This window comes from Myotis brandtii, unplaced genomic scaffold (genome assembly GCF_000412655.1).
Source record: "Myotis brandtii unplaced genomic scaffold, ASM41265v1 scaffold136, whole genome shotgun sequence".
Classification (NCBI taxonomy): Eukaryota; Metazoa; Chordata; class Mammalia; order Chiroptera; family Vespertilionidae; genus Myotis; species Myotis brandtii.
In genome coordinates, this window is record NW_005354829.1 from 1,099,232 (window position 1) to 1,126,406 (window position 27,175).

Consider the following 27,175-nt stretch of genomic DNA (forward strand, 5'->3'; position numbering starts at 1 on the left):
CAGAACGGACTGCACAGACCTGACAGGGGCACCCAGAAGCCCTCAGCAGCTCCCATACAGACATGCAAGCCCCTTCCACGTCCACCCTTGCTTCGCTATCCGACCTCCTCTCTCTCTCCTATTTACAGGCTTAAAATATATCAAGAAGGAACTTTTTGTACTTTTCCCCACACACCAAGCAATTTCCTACCATGATGCTTCTGATGAGCGTTGTCCTCCTTGTCTCCCCAAGCCCTCATTCCCCAGGCTAATCCCCACACATTCTTTTAAGATTCACCTGGAATCTCTCCAGGTAGTCTTACCTATTGGTGACCTAAGGCTGGCTTAGGCTCTCACCATGAGTACACTTGAGTACTTCCTGCAAATCTACTAGTAATAATACCTAGTTCTCACCTTCTGGATTCTTTTTTTTTTTATATATGTTTTTATTTATTTCAGAGGGAAGGAGAGAGAGAAACATCAATTGGCTGCCTCCTGCACACACTCCCTTTTAGGGATCAAACCTGAAACCCAAGCATGTGCCCTGACCAGGAATTGAACCGGCGACCTCCTGATGCATGGGGCGATGCTCAACCAACTGAGCCACACTGACAGGGCCTCACCTGAATTCTTGAGCTTCCGGAGAACAGGGATGATGTCTTTCTTATCTCTGTATCTTATAATGCCTGACATATGGTAAATACCCAATAAATATTGGTTTGATGAATGAATGACTAGAAGAATAAAAAGTAAAACAAGCCCTGACTGGTTTGGCTCAGTGGATAGAGCGTCGCCTGCGGACTTAAGGGTCCCAGGTTCAATTCTGGTCAGGGGCATGTGCCTTGGTTGTGGGCACATCCCCAGTGGGGAGTGTGCAGGAGGCAGCTGAATTGATGTTTCTCTCTCATCAATGTTTCTGGCTCTCTATCCCTCTCCCCCTCTCCCTTCCTCTCTTTAAAAAAATCAATAAAATACATTAAAAAAAAATTCACATGCCTTAAAAAAAAAAAAAGTAAAACAAGTGCCAATTTAAGATGTGGCATCATTACTTAATATAATGAATAACACTTAAATTAGTCTTGAACAAGGGTATTCTTGATCATCCACCAATCATTCTAGGCTGAGATAAGCACTTTCACTAGTGGACTCTGAACCATCTCTACTTTTTTTTGAGAAAAGAAATGAAGTCTTGCCCTAGCTGGTTTGGCTCAATGGATAGAGCGTTGGCCTGTGGACTGAAGGGTCCCAGGTTCGATTCCAGCCAAGGGCACATGCTGTGATTGCAGGCTCGATCCCCAGTAAGGGGCGTGCAGGAGGCAGCCGATCAATGATTCTCTTATCATGAATGTTTCTACCTCTCCCTCTCTGAAATCAATAATGATATATTTAATATATATATAAATAAAATAAAAAAGAAATAAAGTCCTTCAAATTGTAAAAACTTAAGGACATAGGTATGAATAGGAACATTTCCATTTTAAAGAAGTTTAATCAGGATTCCTGAAGCCTAGCACAAACTGGTAACTTCATTTACCCATTTTAAAGTTCTAAAAAGTGAAAAGGTTTAAGAGGCAAAACATAAAATCATTTTAATAAAAAAAACACCTATCATTCTAATTTCAGTTATTGTTTAGCATATAAAAATATTTCAAAAAAAACATAAAAGTATAATACAGAAGCTTCTCGTATGCTGAAACCCTATGAAGTGAATGATAAATTTACATCTATATTTAATAAAATTTATTCCATTATTCCTCAAGCTCCACTTGTCGTCCATGCTAATCATTACCGACCTTTTGATCTCTATTAGTCTTGGGTTACAAAGACACTACTGACACATGTATTTTCATTCTGGCAAGCTGACCCGAATGCCCTGCAAGCCACTCTCTGGTGGTCATGGTACATAACTCCCCAGTTCTACAACTAATCTAAGGCAAACTTGGGAACTGCACTCCCCTGCTAGTTTTGGTCTAGTCTGAGTAACTTCTGGAAAAGGTCTCCTAGCTTCTAAAAGAGAAAATGACAATCTTCCTCCTTACTTGTGATGTGGAGTTCACTCTGGTAAGAATCTTGCATTCAGGAGGGGAAGCAACTTAAGGATAAAATTGCTATTGAGGCCAGAGGGTGCAGATACAGCAGGAACTGATTGCTGAAGAATAGGAGTCGCAAGCTGCAGAAGCAATCATGCCTGGTGCCCAGCCTACCTTCCAATTATGAGAGAATACAATTCCTTACTATTTATGGTTTAAATGGAGCACAGCCTAACTTATGCTCCTTATGTGCAACACCCTATTTCATTTCCTTCCCAGCACTCAGTTATCTTTTTACATTTACTCAGTCTAACCTTTTCTCCTCTCCCTGATGAGAATCATGAGTACAGAGATTTGTCTGTCTTGTTCATTTTTATGATCCCCGAAGCCTAAGATAATGCCTGGCACAAGAAGATGCTCAATAACTATTCTTTGATGAATGAAAACATGAATCTAGGCAAATATAACTATACATACCACTATTTAAAGAACCTCACTTCCTAATCATTTAATAATCTGTCTTTTCCAATTCTAATTTACCTTACTGAATCATGTTCAATATGATGTTCATCTCCATGATCCCCGAAGCCTAAGATAATGCCTGGCACAAGAAGATGCTCAATAACTATTCTTTGATGAATGAAAACATGAATCTAGGCAAATATAACTATACATACCACTATTTAAAGAACCTCACTTCCTAATCATTTAATAATCTGTCTTTTCCAATTCTAATTTACCTTACTGAATCATGTTCAATATGACAAAAGAAATAATCAAGCCCTGCCCGCTGTGGCTCAGTTGGTTGAGTGTCATTTCATGCACTGACAGGTCACCCATTTGACTTTCGGTCAGGGCACATACCCAGGTTGCGTGTGCAATCCCCGGTCAGGGTGCACACAGGAGGCAATCAATCAATGTCTCTCTCTCACATTGATGTATCCCTATCTCCACCTCTTCCTCCCTCTCTCTCTAAAATCAATAAAACTTTTTTTTAAAAAGCACACAAAAGGAGTACAAATTAAAATTTAGTATTTCCCCACTGCATTTCAGATACTTTAGCCTCGAATTTGTAGGAGAAACAGTTTTTTAAATTCCACATTTGTAACAAACAAATAATTAAAAAACACAAGAACCCAACGTGACACATTCTTTCTCAAGTAACAGTTAACTTGGCCTTGCTGTAAATAGGCCCTTACCTCACAAAGTAAAAAACCTGTGACTAAATCACAGAATTACTTTTCAAATCCCTTCTCCATCCAAATACTCAGAACTAAGAGGAATAACACAATTATTTCTTTAGGTGATATAATTTGAATGAAAAACTCACCTACAGTTTATGTGAGATTAAAAACAAGGGCCAAGAAAGATCATATGCATATTCCCCATTTTCTAAGAGGTGAGTTATGGGAAAACAAGAGTAGGGTAACGCCCTGTGCCACTGTAAACACTTCTGATTATCCACTGAGCAGGAGAATATAAATATATGTGGTGTATGACAGAGGAGATATATGCAAAGGTCTATTTGTTGGCCTTCACTATATGTTTTATAGTAAATTTTAACAAGGCTCAGACCAAGACAACTCATATTCTAGCAAATCTTAAATGAATATAGTATGCACACTAAACTACAAAATCTCCATATCTTCTCTACCTAATCTCTGTCAAACTGTTGACTATCCAGTGGATTCAGAAGAAAACATACAAAGATTGCCAGATAGGTAAACATCTATTACTGAAGAACCATAAAAGTCTGGACTATTGAGCACATGAAAAGATGCTCAATATCATTAGTTATTAGGAAAGTGCAAATTAAAATTATAGGAGATGTCATTTCACACTCATTATAATGACTACAATTTAAAAAAAACACACAGAGGGTAACAAGTGTTGGCAAGGAAGTTGGAGAAATGGGAACCCTTGTGTACTGTTAGTGGGAAAATAAAGGGGTGCAGCACCATGAAAAACAGCATAGCAGCTTTTTAGTTTTGTTTTAATATAGATTTTTTATTGTTGGCAGTATTACAGATGTATCCCCTTTTGCCCCCCTCCATCCAGCCCCTGCCCCACCCCAGGCCTTCACTACACTATTGTCTGTGTCCATGCGCTATGCATATATGCATATGTAAGTTCTTTGGTTAATCTCTTTCTGCCCGCCCCCTTCCCTTTAAAATATATCAGTCTGCTGGATGCTTCAATGTCTCTGGATCTTTTTTTGTTCACCAGTTTATTATATTCATTAGATTCTTCATAAAAGTGAGATCATATGATATTTGTCTTTCTCTGACTGGTCTATCTCACTGAGCATAATGGTGTCCAGGTCCCTCCATGTGTCTCAAAGGGTAAGAGATCCTTCTTTTCACAGCCTCACAGCATTCCCTGGTATAAAAGTGCCACACTTCTTTTATCCACTCACCTACTGACGGGCACTTGGGCTGTTTCCAGATCTTAGCTATTGTAAATAATGAGCATAGCAGTTTTTTAAAAAGTTAAAATATAAATTTACCATACGACCCAGCAATTCTCCTAGATATCTATCCCTATGAGAAATTAAAATATCTGTCCACACAAAGAACTGCACATGAATGTTCACAGCAGCATTATTCATAACAGCCAAAATCTGGAAACAACTCAAATGCCCATCAACTGGTGAATGAACAATCAAAATATGGTATATTCATACCGTGGAACCTACTCAGCAATAAAAAGGAACAAGCTGATGATACATACTGTGACATGAATAATATGTTCTAAAATATATTTATGGTGATGATAGTACCATTCAGTAAATTTACTAAAAATCACTGAACTCCACACTTTAAATGGGTCAATTTTCTGTAAACTATGCCTCAATAAAGTTGTAAAAAAAATCCACACCCAATGGAGGTACTCAGTTCTCATTTTATATGTGCTAGAAATTAACATAGTATCCCTGTTCTGCATCCATCTTTAGCACATAGCAATCTAAAATTTGACGAAGTATTCTCAGGCAGAAATAGATTGAACTGCAAGAAGTACCCACCTGTAAGTAAACTGAGATACACTAGGAATAATTTATAGACTCAAATGTCTTCAGGCCCCCCCAGTTCTGTCATTAGGCAAAGCTCCATATTCATAAATTGCATGTCAACTAAAACATGAAGAGTTGAGAACCACTGGACAAAAAAATTTTATAAGGGAAACTGAAATGTAGTTAAATTATAAAGGAAAGAGAAGAAAAATAAAGACATAAGAATGCCATCTCTAGCATCCATGTCTTTGAATATCTAAGGCTGAGAAAGTGTTGCCTTTTAAGGGGAAAGGAAACTAATCTTAATCTTGTAGTTTTAAGTTGATCACTATATTTCTGTAACTACGGAAATGACAATATTTATCAAAATTGTCTAAGACTTTCTCAATCTTTAATTCTTACAGAACATCCCATTTAGGAATTGAGAGTAAATAACATCCTATATAATAAAGAGCTAATATGCTAATTAGACCGAACAGCCGAACGACCTTCCAGACATCCTTCCAGGCGACCTTCCGGATGAATCTGGGGCTGCAAGGTCTGGCCAAGGCTGTGAGGGGCTGAAAGGGCCAGCCGGAGCTGTGAGGGGCTGCAGTGGGCTGCAAGGGGCTGTGAGGGCCGGCCAGGGCTACGAGGGCCGGCTGAGGCAGTCAGGGCTGCGAGGACCGAGCCCCTTGCACAAATTTTGTGCATCGGGCCTCTAGTTAATAATAATAGCCATGATAATTACTGCCAACATTTTCTATGTGCCAAGCAAAGTGCTATGATCTCATTTAATCTTTGCAAAAACCCTAAGAAGTCAGTAAAATTATCATCCCAATTCTCCAGATGGAAAGATTGATAAAGCGACAGAGTCAAGCACAGACTGATAAAGTGACTGGTGATCCCAAAGGTCTGGTAATTCTAACAAGGAAGTGGCAATAGCAGTGTCATGTGAAGGAAGGACACTTACAGAAGACAGCACTTTACTAGGGAATTCCTAAATTACACCAGCACGTTTCAAAGCGATCCTCCTCTTATAAGCCTGGAGATTCTGTTTACTGAAGTGGTCAAGAGTAACAAACAAGACGTAACCCAAGAGACTGAAGGGACCCCCAGGACATAAAAATTTGACTAGTCCCACTTTCTGAGTATTGCCTTTTCAAATCACTCAGTAAAGACATCTTTCCAAATCACTATCCCAACCTGGCTCACAGCCCCTCAGCCATCCTTCCTACATTCTGGATTATTTGACTCAGTTCAGGAACAGCAAGACTTCAATAGGCTGAAAAGAGAGGTGACCTCCAGACTTCTATTCCCAAAACACTAAGCCCACTCTCTCCACATGGCCTTCTACACTCATCTTCATCTGTATAAATCCTTTATTTCCATTAGTTTTCAGGTAACGTCAGATCCCCTCTCAAAGTTGCCCATCTCAGTCCTCCCCATCTGCATCACTGCTCTGGGCACACAGATCTTCCGTACACTATTACGTATTTAACTGTGCACGTCTCATCTCCCCAGTGACACAATAAGCTACTGGGGCAGGAAGCACTCTTACATCGTTCTGTATCCTTGTGAGTACCCAGTAAAATTGTTAACCACAGGAATTACATAACAATTTCTAAAGCATGAATAACTTTGCATTTGTGCTCTTTTGTACTGCTACACTTGTATTTATAAGTACTTTATTGCAACTACCAGTACTCTAAGATTGCATGCTCATTGTTGGAACTTCATTTCTTTGTTTAAATTTTTTTATGTTTAAATCTTTTTCAAAGAATGAGGCTAAAGACTTTAAGTGTGGCAGGCACAAATTACTTTTTTCCAGAAGAACTAAAATCATTCTATATATTTTTACAGATGTCTAAGTATAAACCATATTTTCTAAGTTTTTCCAAATCAAAGGACATTAAATAAACATCTCTGGATGAAACTAACATGAGAATCATTTGAAAATGTGTAAAATAGTGAAAGCTTTTTTTTACCAAAATAATAAAATGCCAAAAAGCTGTTGTAAATGGCAAGAAGGTAAACTGAGTCGACATATCTATAATAATAAAAGCATAATATGCTTATTAGACTGGGTGTCCTTCCGGACGACCTTCGGAAAAAAGCCGGGGCTGCAAGGGAAGCCCGGGTCCGGCAGGCGAGGGGGAAGGAAGGCTTACTCTTGCATGAATGTCATGCATCGGGCCTCTAGTGTAAATATAAATGTACAGGAAGAAAATGGAGGATAAAATTGTATGAGCATGTAATGTGCACATACACACAGCATGATTACAACAATGAAAGATGAGGAATCTGGAACAAAGCAAGAGTTCTCTTGCATTACAATGCTTCATTTCATAAAAGTAAATGTTAATTAAAAAATACAGGCAAAAAAGCCCAGATCTGTATACATTTTAAAAATACCCATAACTAAAATATTTCATACCTGTAAACATGGCATGAAAATAAGGACTACAGGCGGCCAGCACCACTCTATGAGCAGAGATTTCCATGTCTTCAGCCACAATTGTGACATCACACAGCAAATTTTGACTGTTTACAAAGCAGAGAGAAAAAAAAAATTTAATGATACCAATAATAAATGTCCTGAGCATCCTATGCAAAAATGTTACAGGAAAAGCCCACTTTTTTAAAGTTGAGACTAACTAAACGCTACCATCCTTTAGAAAAGGATCCCTAAACAGGAAGTATGTAGAAAATTCTTGTGGCAAAGGCCCGACATGCCTTGGCCCTTACTCAGAATCTTGCCTTTGTTTAACAGAGAAGTATTTCCAACCTTGATTACTGATACCACAAATTAAAGGAAATTACTAGCAGCAAACCATTGATGGACTGTACAAAGAGAGAATGTTTAAATTAATAACAGCATCAGCAGAAATGGCAAATGGCAGTCTGACGTTAAAATAAAGACAAGATAAAACACATGTAGAAAACTAACCTGGGTCAAAGTACCAAAAATACACATATTCAAAATGACCCTGGGTTATCAAACAAAAGTAAAATTAAATATAATTTCACCTGCTGCTTTGAAGGCATTTGGACATTTGAAACTTAACTTAATCAATGCAAAATATCTCATGCCTCAAGGCCCGAAAATATTTCCACATATAAAATTAAAAAGCATTTTGTTATCCTAAACCATTATTTTACCTTAAGCCATTATTCAGCAAACCTATCTCCAATTCTAAACTATCCATTTTAATTCATTCACAAGTATGTGAGGTAAAAACTTTTTACATTCTATACAAGCTGCTAGGTGAGATTCTCTAGCTAAATAAAAGTGTCTTTTTGGTAAAAAAAAAAAAAAAAAAAAAAAAAAAAAGGTTGCTGATGCTTATTCCAGAAGCAAGAAGGCACCAACTCTAAAAGTGACTCATAGTCATGTTACCAATGGCTGAAACAGGTGTGGGGAAACCAAGTCCTTTCATGGCACCTCAACTATCTGAGCACTGAATTTATACGTATAGCATGCATAAGTCACACGTGGCCCCACCTCTACTATTCTGCCTATTTCCTCCAAGGGTAGCCTGCCTACTTCTGTGAGTTTCTAGAAGCTTATACGCAACATTTTCACAAGAGTTTAACCAAGTCCTGTTAGTTTTCCACTTTTCCACACTGTTTACAAACTTGTTTCTGTGGAGTTCATGCGAAAAACTCTCGGAGACCTTATTAGCATCTATTTTCCCTTCAGTGCAGGAGAAACTAAGAAACATCATGGCCCCTAGCACCGATGATGACTGCCGTCCTGGGCCTCACCGGTGATGAGCTTGCTCTGCCCTTCAGATTGAAGTATAGCTCATGGGTGGTGCTGATGTAATGGCTCACGATGCTGTATGAGACATCAGGCAGGTCCCACGTTAGAGTCATAAAAGGTGGCATAATGTCTCACGAAGCTGTCATTCCTCCACATCACTAATCTGTGATTCCTCCGTCAGTGTGGAGGACTGACAACGTCTACCATCTGCTCTGAGAATATACAACCACTCTGCAATTCTATGAATTGCATGGGTTCACAAATAACCAGGGTGAGAAAAATCAGCAGTGTTTTCAGGAGGAAGCTACGCAAGAGCTTTACCTGCACATATTATCTCATTCAGACCCCATCACAATCTTATGAGGTAGATATGACTGATTTTTACCCCAAAAATGTACAGCTGGGAAAGCCAAGGTTAAAAATGAATAAGCATCCCTAGCCGGTTTGGCTCAGTGGATAGAGCATCGGCCTGCAAACCGAAGGGTCCCGGTTCGATTCTGGTCAAGGGCACGTACCTTGGTTGCAAGCTCCTCCCCGGCCCGGGCCCTGGTTGGGCGTGTGCAGGAGGCAACCAATCAATGTGTTTCTCACACATCGATGTTTCTGTCTTTCCCTCTCTCTTCTACACTCTCTTAAAAAATCAATGGAAAAATATCCTCAGGTGAGGATTGAAAAAAAAAAGATGAATAACCAGCCTAAAGTCCTTCTAGTGGCAATACCAGGATTCAAATCCACAGAGACAAGCTCCAGAGGTCTCTTAACCACTACACAAATCCATCTAAAGTTATGTGGTTGTAAGACGTGTTAAAGTTTGAATAAAACAGGGAATAGAAAGTATAAAATAGCCCTAGCCAGTCTGGCTCAGTGGAGAGTGTCAGCCTGAAAACTGAAGGGTCCTGGGTTCGATTCCAGTCAGGGGCAGGTGTCTTGATTGCAGGCTCAATTCCCCATCCTGGTTGGTGCACATGTGGGAGGCAGCCAATTAATGTGTCTCTCTCACATTGATGTTTCTCTCTCTGTCTCTCTCTCCCCTCTCCACTCTCTTTGAAGATCAATAGAAGGATATCCTCAGGTGAGGATTAACATAAAAGACAGTATGAATTATAAATGTATAAGTTATAAATAACACCAGTTTATTATGTGACACAATATATACTAAAAACTATTTTTAAAGTTGTATCTATAGTTTATAAAAGCCCAATTTTAGGCGGTTTTTAGCACTACCTCTACAAGAATATTTAGAAAAATCAAAGTTTATTTGCTCATTCAACTAGACCTTGCAGGATCATCTCAGCTTGAGACTAGCAGAGAGGACTGACAATCAAAAATTACAGAATAGAGTGGAGGCACCATTGTAAAGATGCTTTGGAAACAGGGGAGCATCTAAATCAGACTGAGGGGCAGAAAAAGCTTCCTACTGTTACTGACCTTAAGCTGAGTTCTGAAAACAAGTCAATGTTAGCTAATGAAGAAGGAGCAAGAGAACTCCACACAGAACAGAATGTGCTGTTGCATGGCGACCTGGAGCAGCGGAGCCCAATGGGGACGTGTGGAACAAGAAGTGCGAAGAGGCAGAGGGTGTGAACAAAGGAGAGAAGGGGGTGGGACGGCAGGCAGTCGGCAGAGCAGCACAGGTCTCTCAAGAGGGTCATCTGCATTTTCCTACTGGGGGGGGGGGGGGGTTTCTGGACACAACTCAAACATCAGTCACGAGCATCTTTATGCCTGTTTTCCTCATCAGTAATCCCTCTTAGCGCTCTAGTTTCCAGATGGAACTTAAGTGGAATTACATTTGAACACCTCAAAATCACATAATTAATTACATTCAGCTTCAATTACAATTACTCATTGATCCAATCCTTGTAGCATAACACCTGCTGGGTGTCACATAATTAGCTTAGTCTTACTGGCTTATTAATTGATGTTAACTAATAAGGTAAAAGCATCCCCAAACTAGTAGTGTGAAGCCCACACCCTAGGTAAGGTCACATGGAGTCTAAGGGCCACATTACAAATCAGAGAGACATAGTTCCAGTGTTCAATTTTTGTTTTGTCTCTAGATTTTAAAACAGCACTCAAAGACGAGAGAGATCTGACCAACCTTCTTAGCTTTCAGCCAGTTTGTGTCTACTGAGTCTGGCCCTTACCTCTTTCCAAAGGTGCATGCTCACAAGCTGGATGACTCTGGGGTGAGGAGAAAGGGGCTACAGACAAAAAGTCTGACAATAAAAATAAGAGAACCTTGTTTCAGCAGCCCACACCCAGTCTACATGGTGAGTTTCTGAGTTTACGTTCCTATTACTTGAAATCTAATGAGTGAATGGACTGTAGAAGGGAAAGACTTTCAGAATAATGAGATACAGTTGCTATTTAGCATAATTTGCATTTACACATTCATTTAGCAAATATCCAGTGTGGCTAACTGGGTGCCAAGCACTATGTCAGTTTACCACAATAAGAAAGATAATGTCCATGATAGCAAGGAATTTACAGTTGAGCAGGGAAAACAGACAAGCTAACAGGTAATTACACAGTAAACCTATGACTACTAAGATGGCGCAAGTGTGGGGTGTTTGGGAACACACAAGAGAGGCCAACTCTATGGGGGGCTTTGGAAAGAAGTTGCTTCTAAGCTCAAATCTGGAGAACAGGAGAAACACAAACCTTATGTAAAACTCAGATGGCACAGAAAAATAAAAGGTACTCCATCTCCTAAATGAAATGACATCATGAGAATGGGTCCTTCTCAGGGGAAAAAAACTGCTTTGAAAATTAATAAAACATGCCTGAACGTACCAAGACATTCTTTGATTTTCTGATATAAAAATGAATGAATTCTTAAGACTAGAAAACCTTATCACTGTTATATATACATATCTTCTTAAAGTAAAATGTGCCATCAGGCTCTGAGATATCAAAAATAATTAGTAGTCACATGAAACAAGAATTTACTTTCCACTGGAAGTGGGCGTGGTGGGCAGCTGACATAGCATCTGTCCACCTTGCTTCCTTGGGTGTCAAAGAAAATCTGGAGGCACTTCCTGCCACAGGGCAGGGAATTCAAGTAACAATCGAGGTGCCAGGCTGGTGAAATGCTCTCTTAGTCAGAGTCCACAGGGCAAACACTGACCACAGCCTTAGGAATGTGCTCCAGGGCATCTTGGAACAGCATCAGGTGTTAGGACAAAAAAAAGAGGGCAAGACATTAAAAAAAAAAAAAAAATATGCAAGAGCTCATTTTGCTGAAAAGCATTCTCCCAGGAGAAATCCACCACCTCATCCTTTTCTCTGACATCTCCTGAAGCAATCTAGACACTGGAAGGGCATGGGCAAGTCTGATACTGTTGGTGGCTCCCATGCAGCTTTTTGGGCATGCTAGCTGATTTCGAAGGAGAACTGGGCTTACAAATACTTGCTGAATGCACTGTTTGGTAGTGATTGCAGGATTTCTAAACCAAATAATTTTAAGTTATTCATGCTCATATGGGGCTGGGAAAGAGAGCTGTATCTGGGCCTCCTGTCTACAAAACCTCCAAAAACTAGTCTATATTAATTCTTTAACTTAAACCTTACAAAACTCCTGTTCTCCCACAACCACACTTGACACCAACTATAATTGGAAGAAAAGTGACTTTTACTCCTCAAATTTCACTTCCATCAGGCAAAACTTCACAGGACTCTGCAGACAACTGTTATTCTACCAACTAGAGGGGCAGCCCAAGAGCAGAGTGGTGAGAACAAGGAAGCTCTTTCCCAGAAGTCAGGAAACCGCTCTCGGCCACCCTTTCCTGGCAGCAGGAAGTTGATGCAAGGACAGGAAATAAGAAGTGATTTTCTTACACTTCTGTACAAGGAGTAGGCCACTTCAGAGATTTTTTGTTTTTTGAGAATTATTCCAATGCCTATAAGGGGTAAGAGAGAAGAGAATGGCAAAGAAAAAAAAAAAAAGGGGGGGGGGGGGCGGGGGGGGGGGGCTAATGAATCCCAAAGAGAGTTCATTTTTTAAAACACTAGCAGTTAATGACTTCTTTATACAATCCTGGCTATAGACCTGGCAGCCAACACTCTCCAGCTATTCAAAGGCCATTCTTTGTTCTGAAAATCAGTTATCAACTACCCGCCTGGTGACACACTAGCTCCTGAAATGGTGCAACACGAAGAACATGAAGGTACTACTTCACAGCCATATAGTTCACGCCCAAAATGAAACAAATAGGTGAATGAAAGCCACAGTGAAATAATCCCAGCAGGGGGCAAGGACACTTGGCCTGCAGGTAAGCAGATAAGCATGGGCTCCGGGGAATGTCAGAGTCTCAGTGAACCGTACACTGCATCCCGTCCACTCCCCTCACTTTATAGTTAAGGCTCAAAGAGATGCACTCCCAACACCGGTGGAAGGCCACGGCTACCACACCCCAAGGAAGTAGGGAAGAAATGTGAATAGGACTATTAAAAGTCAGTCTTGCCTGGCTGGCATGGCTCAGTGGTTAAGCATCGATCTATGAACCAGGAGGTCACAGTTTGATTCCCAGTCAAGGCACATACCAGGTTTCGGGCTCTATCCCCAGTAGGGGGTGAGCAGGAGGCAGCCGATCGATGTTTCTCTCTCAATGTTTCTCTCTTATGGATGTATCCATCTCACTAACCCTCTCCCTTCCTCTCTCTAAAAGTAATAAAAATATATATTTTTTAAAAAGTCAGTTTTTCTAGACCTTTCAAAGGAAAAGAAAAGCCATTGAAGATCTCAGTCTTAAAACAATCTATTATTTTTACTTTTCTTTCAATTCCACTTAGGAACCACTGCATTTTACATTCTAATCATTATTGTTGCAATGGGATTAAAATACTGAAACAGCATGGCCAAACCTGCTGGGTAAGCCCAGCTATATTTTTTCCCAAAGACTAAATGAAAACCTACTTATTGAAAATGTTGTGAGGTAAGACTAGGAAGCAAATCAAACATCCAGTACTCAGTTTAACTTTCTCTTGTCCCTCTCTCTTCAATCCACTCTCCACCCAGAAGCCAGTGTGCTCTTTGCAAAATACAAATCTGATCATGTCACATCCCTGCTTAAAATTCTTTAATGGCTTTCTCCCAGGAACTGCTGATAAAGAACAAAATGCATAAGGTCCTAAGAACGCTGGCCCTCATCTACCCACACAGCCTCCTCTCTTGCCATGACCTCCTGGCCATCTGTGCCCCAGCTGCTCCTGAGGTCCTCCAGTGAGGCCAGCTCCCTCCCGTCATAGACTTGAGCACTGCCATTCCCCAGCTAGAACACAGTTCTCTAATCTCTTTCACTCCATCTGGACTTTATTTCCTTACCTCTATTTCTTTTCAGATCTCAGCACAATTATTCCCATCTTCCCAGGGAAGCCTTCCTCATAGCCCTGTTACCTGCCTCCATAGCCCTTCGTACAGCATTTACTGCCACTGGAATTATTTGTGTGATTCTTTTACTGATTAATGCCTGCTTCCTGCAGTCAACCATAAGCCCCATGAGGACAGCAACTATGTCTGTTTTGGCTCACCATTGCATTCCCATCACCAGTAGATAAACAGTTACTAACTCTTTAATTAAAGAACAAATGAACAAACAAGACATAGCACAGAGACATTAAGGGAAAGTTTAAGTCACTCCCTTTTTAGCCCAAACTTTCAAATATATGTAGAAATATATGGGGGAAAAAATGTCTTTCACAAAATACTAAGAAAACAAAACCAATACTGTTTGTACATACATTAGTCTTTTAATTAAAAAAAGAAATGTTACTCATATTTCAGTCCACTTTTAAAGTCACTCTTTTCATTACTTAACACATTTGAGAATTACCTAAGCAATGGGTAATTACTACCTAAAATTACTACCACCACCACCAAAGAGAGAGTTACATTCTTCTCTGTCTAAAACTTTTATTTCCATATTCTTGTGATAACAAGTTAGAAACCCTAGATTACCGCAGTCCAATAGAAATATAACACAAATCACAATTTTCTAGTAATTACATTTAAAAAAAATAAACAGTGAAACAAATTTCAATAAATTCTATTTAACCCAAAATATCCAATATATTATTTTAAAATGTAATCAACATTTTAAAACTTATTAATAATTATTTGCCATTCTTTTTTTTGTACTAAATCTTGGAAATCCATTATGTATTTCCTGCTTACAGAACATCTCAATTCATAATAGCCACAAGGTCAATATGGCTACCATTCACACTTCTGATCAATTATTTGCTCTTTCTTCCTTTAAAACACTTGCAGAAAAGGCCTTTAAAAAGCAACAATGAGGCAAGAGGAGTGCATTTACTATAAACAGCTGAAACTTAAAGGGAAGACACCCATGTTTACATTTATGTTAATGTAATGATACCTTCTTAATTCGTTCATGACTTTAAAAGCTTTCTTCACGTGCCAAGGATTCACTGTCACTGGGCAGTGTTTTTCAGTATTATCATCTTTTGAATCGACAGGCTTCTGGTGACCCTGCTTTGTGCATCTGTACATAAAAGAAAAGAACAAAAAACAGAAAAAGACCTTATTAAAGATAATTTAGTTTAGGCTTATCAGGCTGCAAGAGATACAGTGAATGCCCCTTCCCACACTTCTTTAGAAGTCTCACAGTATAGTATATGCCAGTGTAGGATTAAGAGACAATTCAGTACTTCCTGATGGTCACTATGAATTTAACAAAAAAGTGGGTAATTACCTCCCTGGTGTCAAAGCTCTGTCAAAGATGAGCACCAAAAATTCAGTAAACGTGGTTCAGCAGACACCTCCAATAAAATGCTAAGAAATGATCTCCTCTGTTGGATAACTTGGTAAATGATAGAGCCGAGTAAGAGGCATGTCTGACTCTAAAGCTCATTCTTTTCATTAAGGTTCCACATCATTTCCTGCATTTAGCAATGAATATTTAATTTCTTATTTAAATTTATAATTTTTAAGAACACAAGGCCATATTGGTATTACTGTATAAATTATTCTTCAGAGACTTGGAAGCCAAAAAATAGCAAATAAAATCAGGGTACCCAGGGAGGAGGTGAAATTAAGTGCTAATGGACACAAGGGAACTTTGATAAAATGGCTGTACAACTTTAGAAATTTACTAAAAATCACTAAAGTATATACAATTATGTGGGTGAATTTTATGACATGTAAATAATATCTCAGTAAATTCATTAAGTAAAAAAATCAGGATACCAAATTAAGCCTTACAAAATCTCTCTATATATGATATATATATATACTGTGTGTGTGTACGTGTGTGTGTGTGTGTGTGTATATATATATATATATACACACATCACACATATACATATATATATATATATTTATATCTCACATAAGAACAGCAGGCAAACATCATTAGTTATTGTTGTATTTCTCTTCATAACTCTTTCCTGACACATTTCTGAAAGGCTGGTTCATTTTTTAAAATGTTATCTTTCATTAATTCATTCAGCAAATATTTTTTGATGGCCCACTAGGTACCAAGCACTGTTCTAGGCTCTTGGAATACATCAGTAAACAAAACAAAGATCCCTGTCCTCACAGAGCTTGGAGTCTACTGTGTGGGGTTGGGAGAGGGGGGAGATACACACAACAAATCATGAAAGCATGAGGCACGTTAGACAATGATAAGAGCTATGGAAATAAGAAAAGGGGCAAGGTAAAGAGAGTCAGGAGTCCACAGTGAGACCAGGACTGGGGCAGGCAGGGACAGGGGAGTGCAGATCATGTAGGGCCTCGTAGGACATTGTAAGAACTTTGGCTTTTACCTGGAGTGAAATGGGGAAGCATTGCAGAAGAATGACACAATCCAACTTATATTTTCAAAGGATCATTTTGGCTGCTGGTTGGGAATAGTCTATAATGGGTAGAAGATGAAAGGGGGGAAGCTATTTAGGAGAGTAATGCAGTGGGAGATGAAAGTCACTCAGAGCAGGGTAGTAGCAGTGGAGACAGGAGCAGTGATGAGAAGTGGCTCAGTTCTGATATATTTTAAAGGTAGTGTCAATAAGATTTGTTCATAAGATGCAAGATTTGCTCACATATGGCATGTCAATAAAGTCAGAATGACTCCAAGGTTTTTGGCCTGAGCAACTGGAAGGACTGAGTTTCTGTTTACTGGATGGGGAAGGCTGTAAGGAGAACCGGTTTACAGGTAAGAAGATGAAGAACTCAGCTTTAAACATGTTGGTTATAAGATATCAGACCTTGAAGGGAAGATGTCAAAAAGATTTCAGATGGATACTGGAGCCTAGAATTAGAGAGAAAAATCTAGCTGCAGATAGCAATGTGGACATCATTGATTGCCTAGATCAGCGATTTTCAACCTTATTCATCTCATGGCACACATAAACTAACTAGAGGCCTGGTGCACAAATTCATGCATGGGTAAGGCCTATGAGGGGTGGGGAGGGGCCATGTGATGTTGGCAGGCCAGCCAGGGGGAGGTGCTGAGGGAGGCTGGCCAGCAGGGGGGGAGGGGCCACGGGAGGTTGGCTGTGGGAGCACACAGACCACCAGGGGGCAGCTCCTGTGTTAAGTGTCTGCCCCCTGGTGGTGAGTGTGCATCATAACAACTGGTTGACTAGTGGCTTAGGCTTTTATATAGATTACTAAAATTCTGTAGCACACCAAAACATATATTTTTTTGCCAATCTGAACAAAAAATAGGTATAATATTGATCATTCACATGGGATGGTTTTGTTGTGTTGGGTGTTGTCATTTTTTTTATTTGATAATCTAGCAGAAAAAGAGGTCAGTTCCCCTACCTAGTCAGGTATTGCATGTTTTCAAAATTCTTACAGCACACCAGTTGAAAATCACTGACCTAGACGGTACAGGAAGCCATGAAACTCAAGCACTCAAACATTCAGGTAACCTCCAACATGAACCACATGTTATCCTTGCTCATTTCCACATGCCCCCAGAATCCACACTGAGACAGCTGATTATTCCAGAGCTTACCTACTAGAAGTGAGCATCAGTCCTGCTTCCCCACCATGTGAGAGTTTTTAAAAGGGCCTTACAAATGACTTTGTGCAGGGCACTACATCCAGTGGATGAACCCACAGCTGGAGTGCACTCTACTCCCTGTGGCCTCTCGTGTGTGGGTGAGGGGGGGGGTGTGTGTGTGTGTGTGTGTGTGTGTGTGTGTAGAGGGATGAGTTACACCTGGCCTAAGAAAAGGTCTAGAAGTCAAAAGATGGCAGAACATCTAGATCTGGTGAGGTGGCTGAGGATATACTTTATGGTATAAGACATACTCTCAGAATGCGACCTCCCTTCTTTCTTTCGTAAAGAAAACAGTAGGAAAAAGGAGAAATGTGTAGATATATGCAACCTATACAAACTGACCATGTAACCCTGAATGTCCAGACATACAACGATTTAGTAATATTTACATTGGCTTCTAGTTTAATAATTTGGAGTTTACAACACAGAGAAAATATAACATTGAGGATCAGCAAACTATCATAGAAAGTTTTTCAGAAAATGCTCAGAATAGAAGCAAAAGCAACTCTGCCCTAGAAAGAATATCATTAAGAGTCAAGAATGCTTCTAGTTACTTAAGAAATTAGAAATTAAGACTTCTAGTATTAGAGAATTAACTTTAAGACAGCTACCACACCACCAATAATGTCTATATTGATGCTTTCTTAAAGCTATTTTCAGCTCCCGCTTTCTTTATGTATTCCAGAAGCTCTGCAAAGAAAAGGCTTTATTCAATGCTTAAAGAAATAAGAAATAACATTAAAAAATTTTTAGTGTTCTTTGTACTGACAGCCACTTGTACACCCTGCTTGTACAAGTCTACTTCCGCAACACTAAAGCCCTTTCCATACTTTTCCATTTCCTATGTTTTGTGTTAGATGGTCTCTCATTCAGAAATAGAAATGAGTAACAGAAAATTATACTTCATGTCTAAAACTATAGATGTGGAAATGAGCACATACTAGGAAGCAGATAAGTGGTAGGTGACCCTTTAAGTTATACCATTGTAAATGCAGAATTCTTGTCCCTGCTTCCCTTGCTCTTCATTCTGAGAACTGTCTTCTTTAAAAATGTCTGGAGGAGATACTTTTCCAAGGTTTTCACTTTTAAGTCTTTCCCTAACTCTACATTCCATAATCAATCTTAAAATTATCCAATGGTCTATTGTTACAAAACATACCCTCTCCCTTCCTCTCTGAAATATATATATATATTAAAAATGTTAATGTTTGCCCTAGACATGTAAGAACTTGAACTATACCTTCAGTATATAGAGTTTTAAAATTGAATATGAAGCATCTTGTGAGATTAGCAAAACCTCCTATCCAGACACAGAACACCTTACAGACAACATCAAAATAATGCCACTGAACAGTTCAGTATAATACATATATTGCTAAAAGTTTCCTTCCCAGAGCTGGAAAGGAAACATCTAGAAAAACTGGAAATGCCCAATGTTACTAAAATGGATTAGCCCTTGGCCTAGGCAGTTTGGCTCAATGGATAGGGCATTGGCCTGCAGACTGAAGGGTCCCAGGTTCAATTCTGGTCAAGGGCACACGCCCAGGATGCGAGCTAGATCCCCATCAGGGGGTGTGCAGGAGGCAACCGATCAATGATTTTTTGTCATCACTGATGTTTCTATCTCTCTCTCCCTCTCCCTTCCTCTCTGAAATCAATAAAAATATTTTTTAAAATAAATAAAATGGATAGCCCTTAAGGCAGAGTACTGAACCTATTGGTGGACAGAGGAAGATATTACATGCCACCCCTCTTCAGACCCCAGGACTTGGCTGTGTGGCTTTCTGGTAAGTTGTGGGGAAGCTTTGGCAGGAGGAGGTGGTTGGGATGTCTGAGGTGGAGAGGTTGATGGAAGCTGGAGCATAATTGCTCTCAGACAGAACAATAGAGCTGTATAAAGCTCTGCTTCAGTTGAACTCGGCTCTCTCTCCTTCTTTCCCTCCCACCTACATGACAAACAGAGCACAATCAGGCACTTTTTGTCCCTGACAGTGCCTATTACCAGGAAAGGGACCAGGGTAAAAACATATCTTATGCAAGATCATTCTTATTTTAAAGAATATGTTATACACAATTAACAAAGCACTGTCAGAGTGGGATATTTATGAGGTTCTACAAGAGAAGGAGGTTGTTGATGAGTCATTTCAAACATTTTCATGTCTTTTATCACTCATATTTCTGATATTGTTTTGCCACCTTTCCTAGTATTGCCAATCACTTGACTGGTAAGCGAGGGCAGCAACATGACTTGGCAATTCAGTTGAATGGGCTACATTTTCCAGCACTTGAATGCAAAGGCACTAGAAGAGGGCCAGAATCAGCTGGATGGCCTGGATTGTACTCCTGCCTGAGCCAAATACTAACCAACTGACCTTGGATTAATTACTTGGCCTCTCTGGGCTTCAGACTGTTTGTTTATATATATATATATGTAAAAAAAAGGTTTTGTTATTCCACAAATATGTCTAATATAAACCATAACATGAAAGTCAAAGGTAGTAACACCTCCCCTACTTGCCTCAGGGAGCTATCCAAGCACTAAACACTACCGAATGTAAACAGAGTTCAGAAGAAAAATGTTCAAGTGGGGAGCTAAACAGAATGTGGAGATATGTTTTTATGGATTTTATTGGTCTTCCTCATCCTTAATTGCAATAGTCAATTAAAATTATTAGTAATACTCCAGACAACCACCACTGTTAGTAAATCAAGGAGGTAAGCCCTGACTAGATGCCTACTGCATGCTCTGTACTCAGCAGGGGAAGGGATATAAAGGAGGCTGAACACAGCAGCATTCTCCAGTTACCATCTAACTGGGGAGGCACATCTGAAACCAACGAGGAAGGGCACAAGTTAGTATACAGGTGCAAGATTACAGGCTCCTAATTATAAATACCATTGGAATGCAAAGAGCTGGAATGAGTTGAAGGAAATAAGAAAGACTTTGTGAAGGAAATGGGGCTCCAACTCAGTTATTTTAACTGGGGGGAGAAAAATGTCTGGCATCTCCTGGCTTGTGATAAGGCAGATTTTGAACACATAAGATATGGCCAAAAGGATGGAGGGCTGTGACTACCTGGCTGAGATAGCTGGTTTTGACATCACTCTAAGATATTGGCAGGGGGGGGGTCAAATAGTAGGTGGACTAAAAAGTGAGGAGAGAAAACAGAGCTCAATAGGAGAAAAATCAGGTATCAAGTGACGAAATCTGTTCATTAAAATAGTAGCACTCAGAATGGACACTTGAAACCAAGGCTCTACAGTTCCTGGAAACTGATAAGATGTGGAGGGTGATGAGAGAAATCAAAGACCATTCCAAGGATCTGGGTAGACTGATTATTCCACTGAATAAGTAGAGATGTTATAAAGGGAAATCAGTTTGAGAACAAAGATTATGAACTCAGCTTTAGAAATGTTAAATCTGAGATATGAGCTAAGAGTAGATTCAAGTCTGAAGCACAGCTCTTGAGCCCAGTCTTAAGAAACAGATGGAGCCACAACTTAGCAATTAATAGTTGATTGAAAAGAAGACTTGGCCAAGGCCTGCATCTGTGAGGAACAGCTACTGCCAATGAACAGTAACAGAAGAGAAGCCACGGAAGACAAAAAAGTGATCCACAGAGAGAGATTAGAGTCCCAGTTTCTCCTCTATGATAAGCTTGGGAAAGTAATTTAACCTCTAAAAAAAGATAATTAAAAGACACCTGCCCAGCCAGTGTGGCTCAGCAGTTGAGCATCGACCCAGGAACCAAGAGGTCGCTGCTTCGATTCTTGGTGAGGGCACATGCCTGGGTTGCAGGCTCGATTCCCAGTGTGGGATGTGCAGAAGGCAGCCTATTGATATATTCCTTTCTCTCATCGATGTTTCTATCTCTCTATCCTTCTCCTTCCTCTCTCTAAAAAGCAATAAAAGTATATCCTATATAATAAAAGCCTGATATGCAAATTGACCGAACAGCGGAACGACTGGTGGAACGACCAGTCACTATTATGTGCACTGACCACCAGGGGGCAGACACTCAATGCAGGAGCTGTCCCCAGCCTGCACGCAGGCCAAGCCGCCCTGCCAGTGGCCCCACAGATCAGCCCTGATCGCCTGCCAGGCCTAGGGACCCTACCTGTGCACGAATTTTGTGCACCGGACCTCTAGTTTTAAATAAATAAATTTGCGAAAAACAATTTAAAAAATTATAGGACCCACACTACAAGGTAGGTTGTTGATAAGATTAAATGAAATAAAGTAATAAAATAAAGTAAGTCACATTTAGCAACCTAAAAACTAGAGGAGAAACCAAGAAAAGGTAATGTCATGGAAAGCAAGGGCTTGTTTTGCAATGTAGAATCAGTGAAAAGAACTGGTCCAAAAAATACATTAGCAAATGCCAAAAGTCTGAAATGAAAAAGTACATAAGACAAAGTATATTAACCCACCCACTACAGCAATGATGGCGAACCTTTTGAGCTCGGCGTGTCAGCATTTTGAAAAACCCTAACTTAACTCTGGTGCCGTGTCACATATAGAAACTTTTTGATATTTGCAACCATAGTAAAACAAAGACTTATATTTTTGATATTTATTTTATATATTTAAATGCCATTTAACAAAGAAAAACCAACCAAAAAAATGAGTTCGAGTGTCACCTCTGACACGCGTGTCATAGGTTCGCCATCACTGCGCTACAGTAATTGTATTATATATTTGTTCCCTATCAGTTTCAACCATGAGGAAAAGGACTTTGTTTTGTTTTCTGAGTTATTCCCAAAGCCAGGTCATAGTAGGTACCCAATAAACCTGAACTCTCATTTTGAACAGTAGATACATTTAGAATTTGGAAGCATTCTATCAAAAAGCATTCTGAAAGGCAATTTTCAATTCTTCATATCACCTTAATCTTAAGAAAGAAGTTGAGTTATTTTCATAAACACTTCTGGTGCAGTTCCAGAACAATCGTAGATGAGTAAATTTAGAGTCACTTTCACAAAAGCATACTTATCAATATTTATTAAATGCCTACTAAGTGCACTAGAAAATATTAATCAGAAACAAGAGGTTTTGGGGGGTTTTAATGGGAGGTGGAGCAGTAATTTTCCAGCATCAGAAAATTTTAATACTACATAAATGCTACTATTCCAGAACCCACTTCTCAAGTTCCCAAATGCGGATAGAAATTTTCTTTATATATTACACTTCCTTCAATACACAAGGATTCATTTGTCTTCTTTCAACATTACCTAAGTATTTTAAAGATTTTTGTCTTTGAGGAGGTTCACCTATAATCTGAGAGATGCCCAATTTACTTAGGACTAGTTAAACAAAAAACTAGTTAAACTTTTATAGCCAGAGGGCAATAAAAGACAAACAAATGGATATTGGGATAACCAATGGCAAAGTTCCAAATTCACAGGAATTGAATCTTAGAATTAGAAACAGCATTAAAGGTCATTTGGTCCAGTGGATCGCAAATGTCAGACTTCAATGAACTTTTAACAGGTCTGTGACAAAATGAGGCCAATGTAGTAAGTTTTCATAAAACTAAATTTATTCCACCTAAGAACTATCCTTTATTCTGAGATTATGTCCTTCTTTGAATTGGGAAGGGGTACTAAAATGTCCTTTCTTTTACAAAAAGATGATAGCTGATCAGTAGTTTATCAATAATTTCCTTTACTTGGCAAAACAAAAACAAAAAAACTCAGCAACTCTATGTTGGACTTCAATTTTACAATCTTCTACTGCTTACATCCCTTAGAACACAGTCAACAAGATGTTTGCCAGCCTATACTTGAATACCTCCAAAGTTCAAGAGTGTCCAGTGATGTGGAATCGACTGAAAAAAGATATGGTTGCACCTGAAGCATGTTTGCTTAGATTTGAGAAGGAAAAGCAAAAAAACCAGGTCTGTAGAGAGAAAGTTAACTTGTGAAAGAAGAGCCAGTAGGAAAACAAAGGCCAAGAAAACTGTTCAGTGAGGGGAGGTCAAAGGACGAACTGTGAACTCTGAAAGTTAAAATATAGAAAGCATTCCTGAGATCAGGGCTTTTCAGTTTACATTTCCTTTTGCACATCTCAGTTTATGGCCTGAAACTCCTTTACTAATTTACATCTAATTTTTAGTTGCACACCTTTCCGATTCTGAGGCACATGTCCCATGGTCATACTACCACCCAGAACTCAAAAGGCAACAGCATCTAAATACTATGTGTACTCAAGGATGCAAAAACACAATAAGCAGAGATATTAAAGCCCAATAACAATCAATATGAAAATCAAAAAAGATGAGGCGTGGAAAAAGGAGAAGAAATCAAAACCTAATTTCGACAAGCCCATAGTGAAGGAACAAGGGAGCCTGGGCAGAGTCGCCTCCATTCCTCCGAGACAATATGCCAACAGGCAAAAAGAGAACAAGGTGGGATTTGAAAGCAAGGTAAGACTGTTAAGAGAGAAGTAAGAGGAAAAGTGCCACACACAGTGCAGACAGAGAGACGGGCATTCTAATATTTGCAGAATGAATGAAATAATAAAAAAAAACACTCGCACAGAGAGGATCTGAGTCCCTGGTTCCTCCTACATCATCCAAAGCACTTTAAGCCCACGTCAAACATCTTTCTTTGCCTTAAAGCCCAGGCTACAAAGCTAACCTTATGAAAAGCAGAGCCCTCCCAATAACGTTCACCCGCCTCTGTCCTGGTCTAGCTCTAGCCCAGTGAGGCCTGAAGAAACTGCTTCCCAAAGACACTGCCTGCATTTCTCAAATCCAGCACCAGTGGTTCAGAGTAGAAGGAAAAAACAAGTTAGTGGGAGTGGAAGCAAACAGGCCAAGGGGGGGGGGACTATTTCTGATTTACAGAGAGGTAAACAGCACTCTCAGGGACTCTGCAATGAGAATTAATCCTCCATAGTCCAAGTGAAAATACAACCTATTTGTATTTATTATTAAATGAACAGAAACAATGCAAAAGTCTCACCAACTCTGGCCACCCGTGATTTAAAGAAGTTTTAACAATGCTTTCATCACTGTGGGCATTCTAGGTTTTCCATGACCTCTCAGCCTATCATTGTTCCAGCACTACTGATGGAGTCTCAATACCAAAGAATTGTGCAAGACACCAAAACTATTACTAGCTGATCCCTCCTAGATTCCATTTATCAACATTTGCACGCAAACATCTATTTCTTTTTTTTAAATTACAGTTTACATTCAGTATTGTTTTGTATTAGTTTCAGGTGTACAGCACAGTGGTCAGACAATCATACACTTACAGGGTGCTCCCCCGACATTTCCAGTTCCTAGATTCCATTTATCAACATTTGCACGCAAATATCTATTTCTTTTTTTTTTAAATTACAGTTTACATTTAGTATTGTTTTGTATTAGTTTCAAATGTACAACATAGTGGTTAGACCAGCGGTTCTCAACCTGTGGGTCGTGACCCCTTTGGGGGTCGAACGACCCTTTCACAGGGGTCGGCTAAGACCATCAGAAAACACATATATAATTACATATTGTTTTTGTGATTAATCACTATGCTTTAATTATGTTCAATTTGTAACAATGAAATTGGGGGTCACCACAACATGAGGAACTGTATTAAAGGGTCGCGGCATTAGGAAGGTTGAGAACCACTGGGTTAGACCATCATACACTTTACAAAGTATCCCCCCCTCACTCCCGGTCATTTTTTATTATTTCTATTTAAATCATTGTTTATGTCTCTACTCCCTCCCTCCAGAGCCTGCTTTTCCACACCCATTCTTTTCACCTGCATTCTAAAATCGTCTTGTTCTTTCCCTTAAAAAAAAAAGTTTTTAAATATTTTTATTAATTTCAAATTAAGGATGGGAGAGGGAGAGAGGGATAAAAACATCAATGATGAGATTCATCCATAGGCTGCCTCCTGCATGCCCCCCACTGGGTATGTGCCCATACCGGAATCAAATTGTGACCACCTGGTTCGTGGGTCAATACTCAACCACTGAGCCACACCGGTAGGGCTTTCTCTTTCCTTTAGGTCCTTCTGCTCGAAAAGCAAAAAGGGATTGTAGAGAACTGATGTAAAGGGGGCAGCTTTGCCACAGAAAACATCTACATGGCTTATTGCACATACTATGTGTTGTCTACATACAGGTAGCACTTCCTGCCTCAAGTGCCTCTAAGCCTGGACATAACTTGTGCTGGTGCTGTGCTCACGCTGCTGCTGTTAACAATCCACCATCATGCTTCCTAGGAGCCAGGAGCTTTCCTGAACCTGCTAAGGAACAAAACCAGACCACAGAGCCCTCAAAGCCACAGTGATCATGAAGCAACTGAGCCTTCATTTCTATCAGCCCACGAGGGTCAATTCAAGAGGCTTTATCATCTGCTCCTTAGATCCCCATGACCTGTTCCACTCAAGCTAAAAATGCCATAAGGCACTTTTAGAACACTGTAATTCCAGAATCCTATTAGCTCTCCTAAAAGGATTCAGCATCAAAAAAATTATTCAGCACAAGCCTAATATCCATATTTTGGCTGGAATGCTACCAAATAATAATCACAAGAGGCTGATGAGGCACAACTGCCATGGAATGAAGCTGGCCAAATCGAGGTAAAAAAAAAAAAAAAAAAAAAAAACCAAAAACAACAAAAAACGGTAAGACTCCATGAATAAACTCTCATGAAAAGGTAAGCCGTTCTTCAGAATGAGGTGTGTCTGCGGTTTTGAAAAGTCAGATTCAAAGGGCTCTTGTTCCTTCATAAAGGTTCAACAAAGGAAAGCGAATCAAATTTGAAAATTTCAAAACTCGGGGATTTCTAGTTCACTTTTACCAAAATGTTAAAAAATAAAATAAAATAAAATCGTGTACTCAATCATGTAACATCTTCCCTATAATTGTTCAGCTGTTGTCATGTCTAAGAAGTAATTCTGTTGTAGGCGATCTTGAATGTATCTGGGTACCAAGAAAAAAAGACACCTGTGCCTGGCAGGGCGCTCCACTACTGATGTGTCCAGGGCGCCAAGGCAACAGAAGATGCTCTGGTTTCGGGATACGATCTTCTGCAGCGCCCGGGAAAAGAGGTCACATGCCCCGGGCCGCCGAACGGCTCCTTCAGTGATGCCAAGGCTCCTCGGTTCATTCTACTAGAAATTCGGAGAAGCCAGCAGCCTGAGACCCATTCATGGAGACGCCGGACGCCTGGCACTTGCCAGCAGCCTTCTGCCGGCGGACTCCCGAGCATCACCTCCCCAGCCCCTAGAAAGGGGTCGGGCACCCGCAGCCCGTGCATCTCAGGGAGGCACACGCGGGGGGCAGCGCCCCCAGGCACAGCCCCAGCCCGAACCCCCTCTTCGCCGGGGACCGGGAGGCCCCTCCCCAGGAAATTCCGGGCAGCGCGGTAAG

The 27,175-nt window shown here is 40.0% G+C and overlaps 1 protein-coding gene across 3 annotated transcripts in view; it reads right to left on the bottom strand.

Moving 5' to 3' along the window:
* KLHL2 (kelch-like family member 2) overlaps positions 1 to 27,086 on the bottom strand; it is a 79,024-nt gene extending 51,938 nt beyond the window's left edge. The window contains exons 1-4 of one of the 3 annotated variants that reach the window (XM_014534980.1): positions 27,078 to 27,086; positions 15,145 to 15,270; positions 11,429 to 11,476; positions 7,436 to 7,542 (exon numbers count right to left, since the gene is read on the bottom strand). In XM_014534980.1, the coding sequence (XP_014390466.1) occupies positions 7,436 to 7,542; positions 11,429 to 11,476; positions 15,145 to 15,161 (172 nt within the window). In that variant the 5' untranslated portion in view covers positions 15,162 to 15,270; positions 27,078 to 27,086. Of the gene's footprint in view, positions 1 to 7,435; positions 7,543 to 11,428; positions 11,477 to 15,144; positions 15,271 to 16,990; positions 17,006 to 27,077 lie in introns of those variants that run through there. The other 2 variants (XM_014534981.1, XM_005860507.2) reach the window with 2 other exon arrangements.
* Between the last annotated feature and the right edge of the window lie 89 nt (positions 27,087 to 27,175).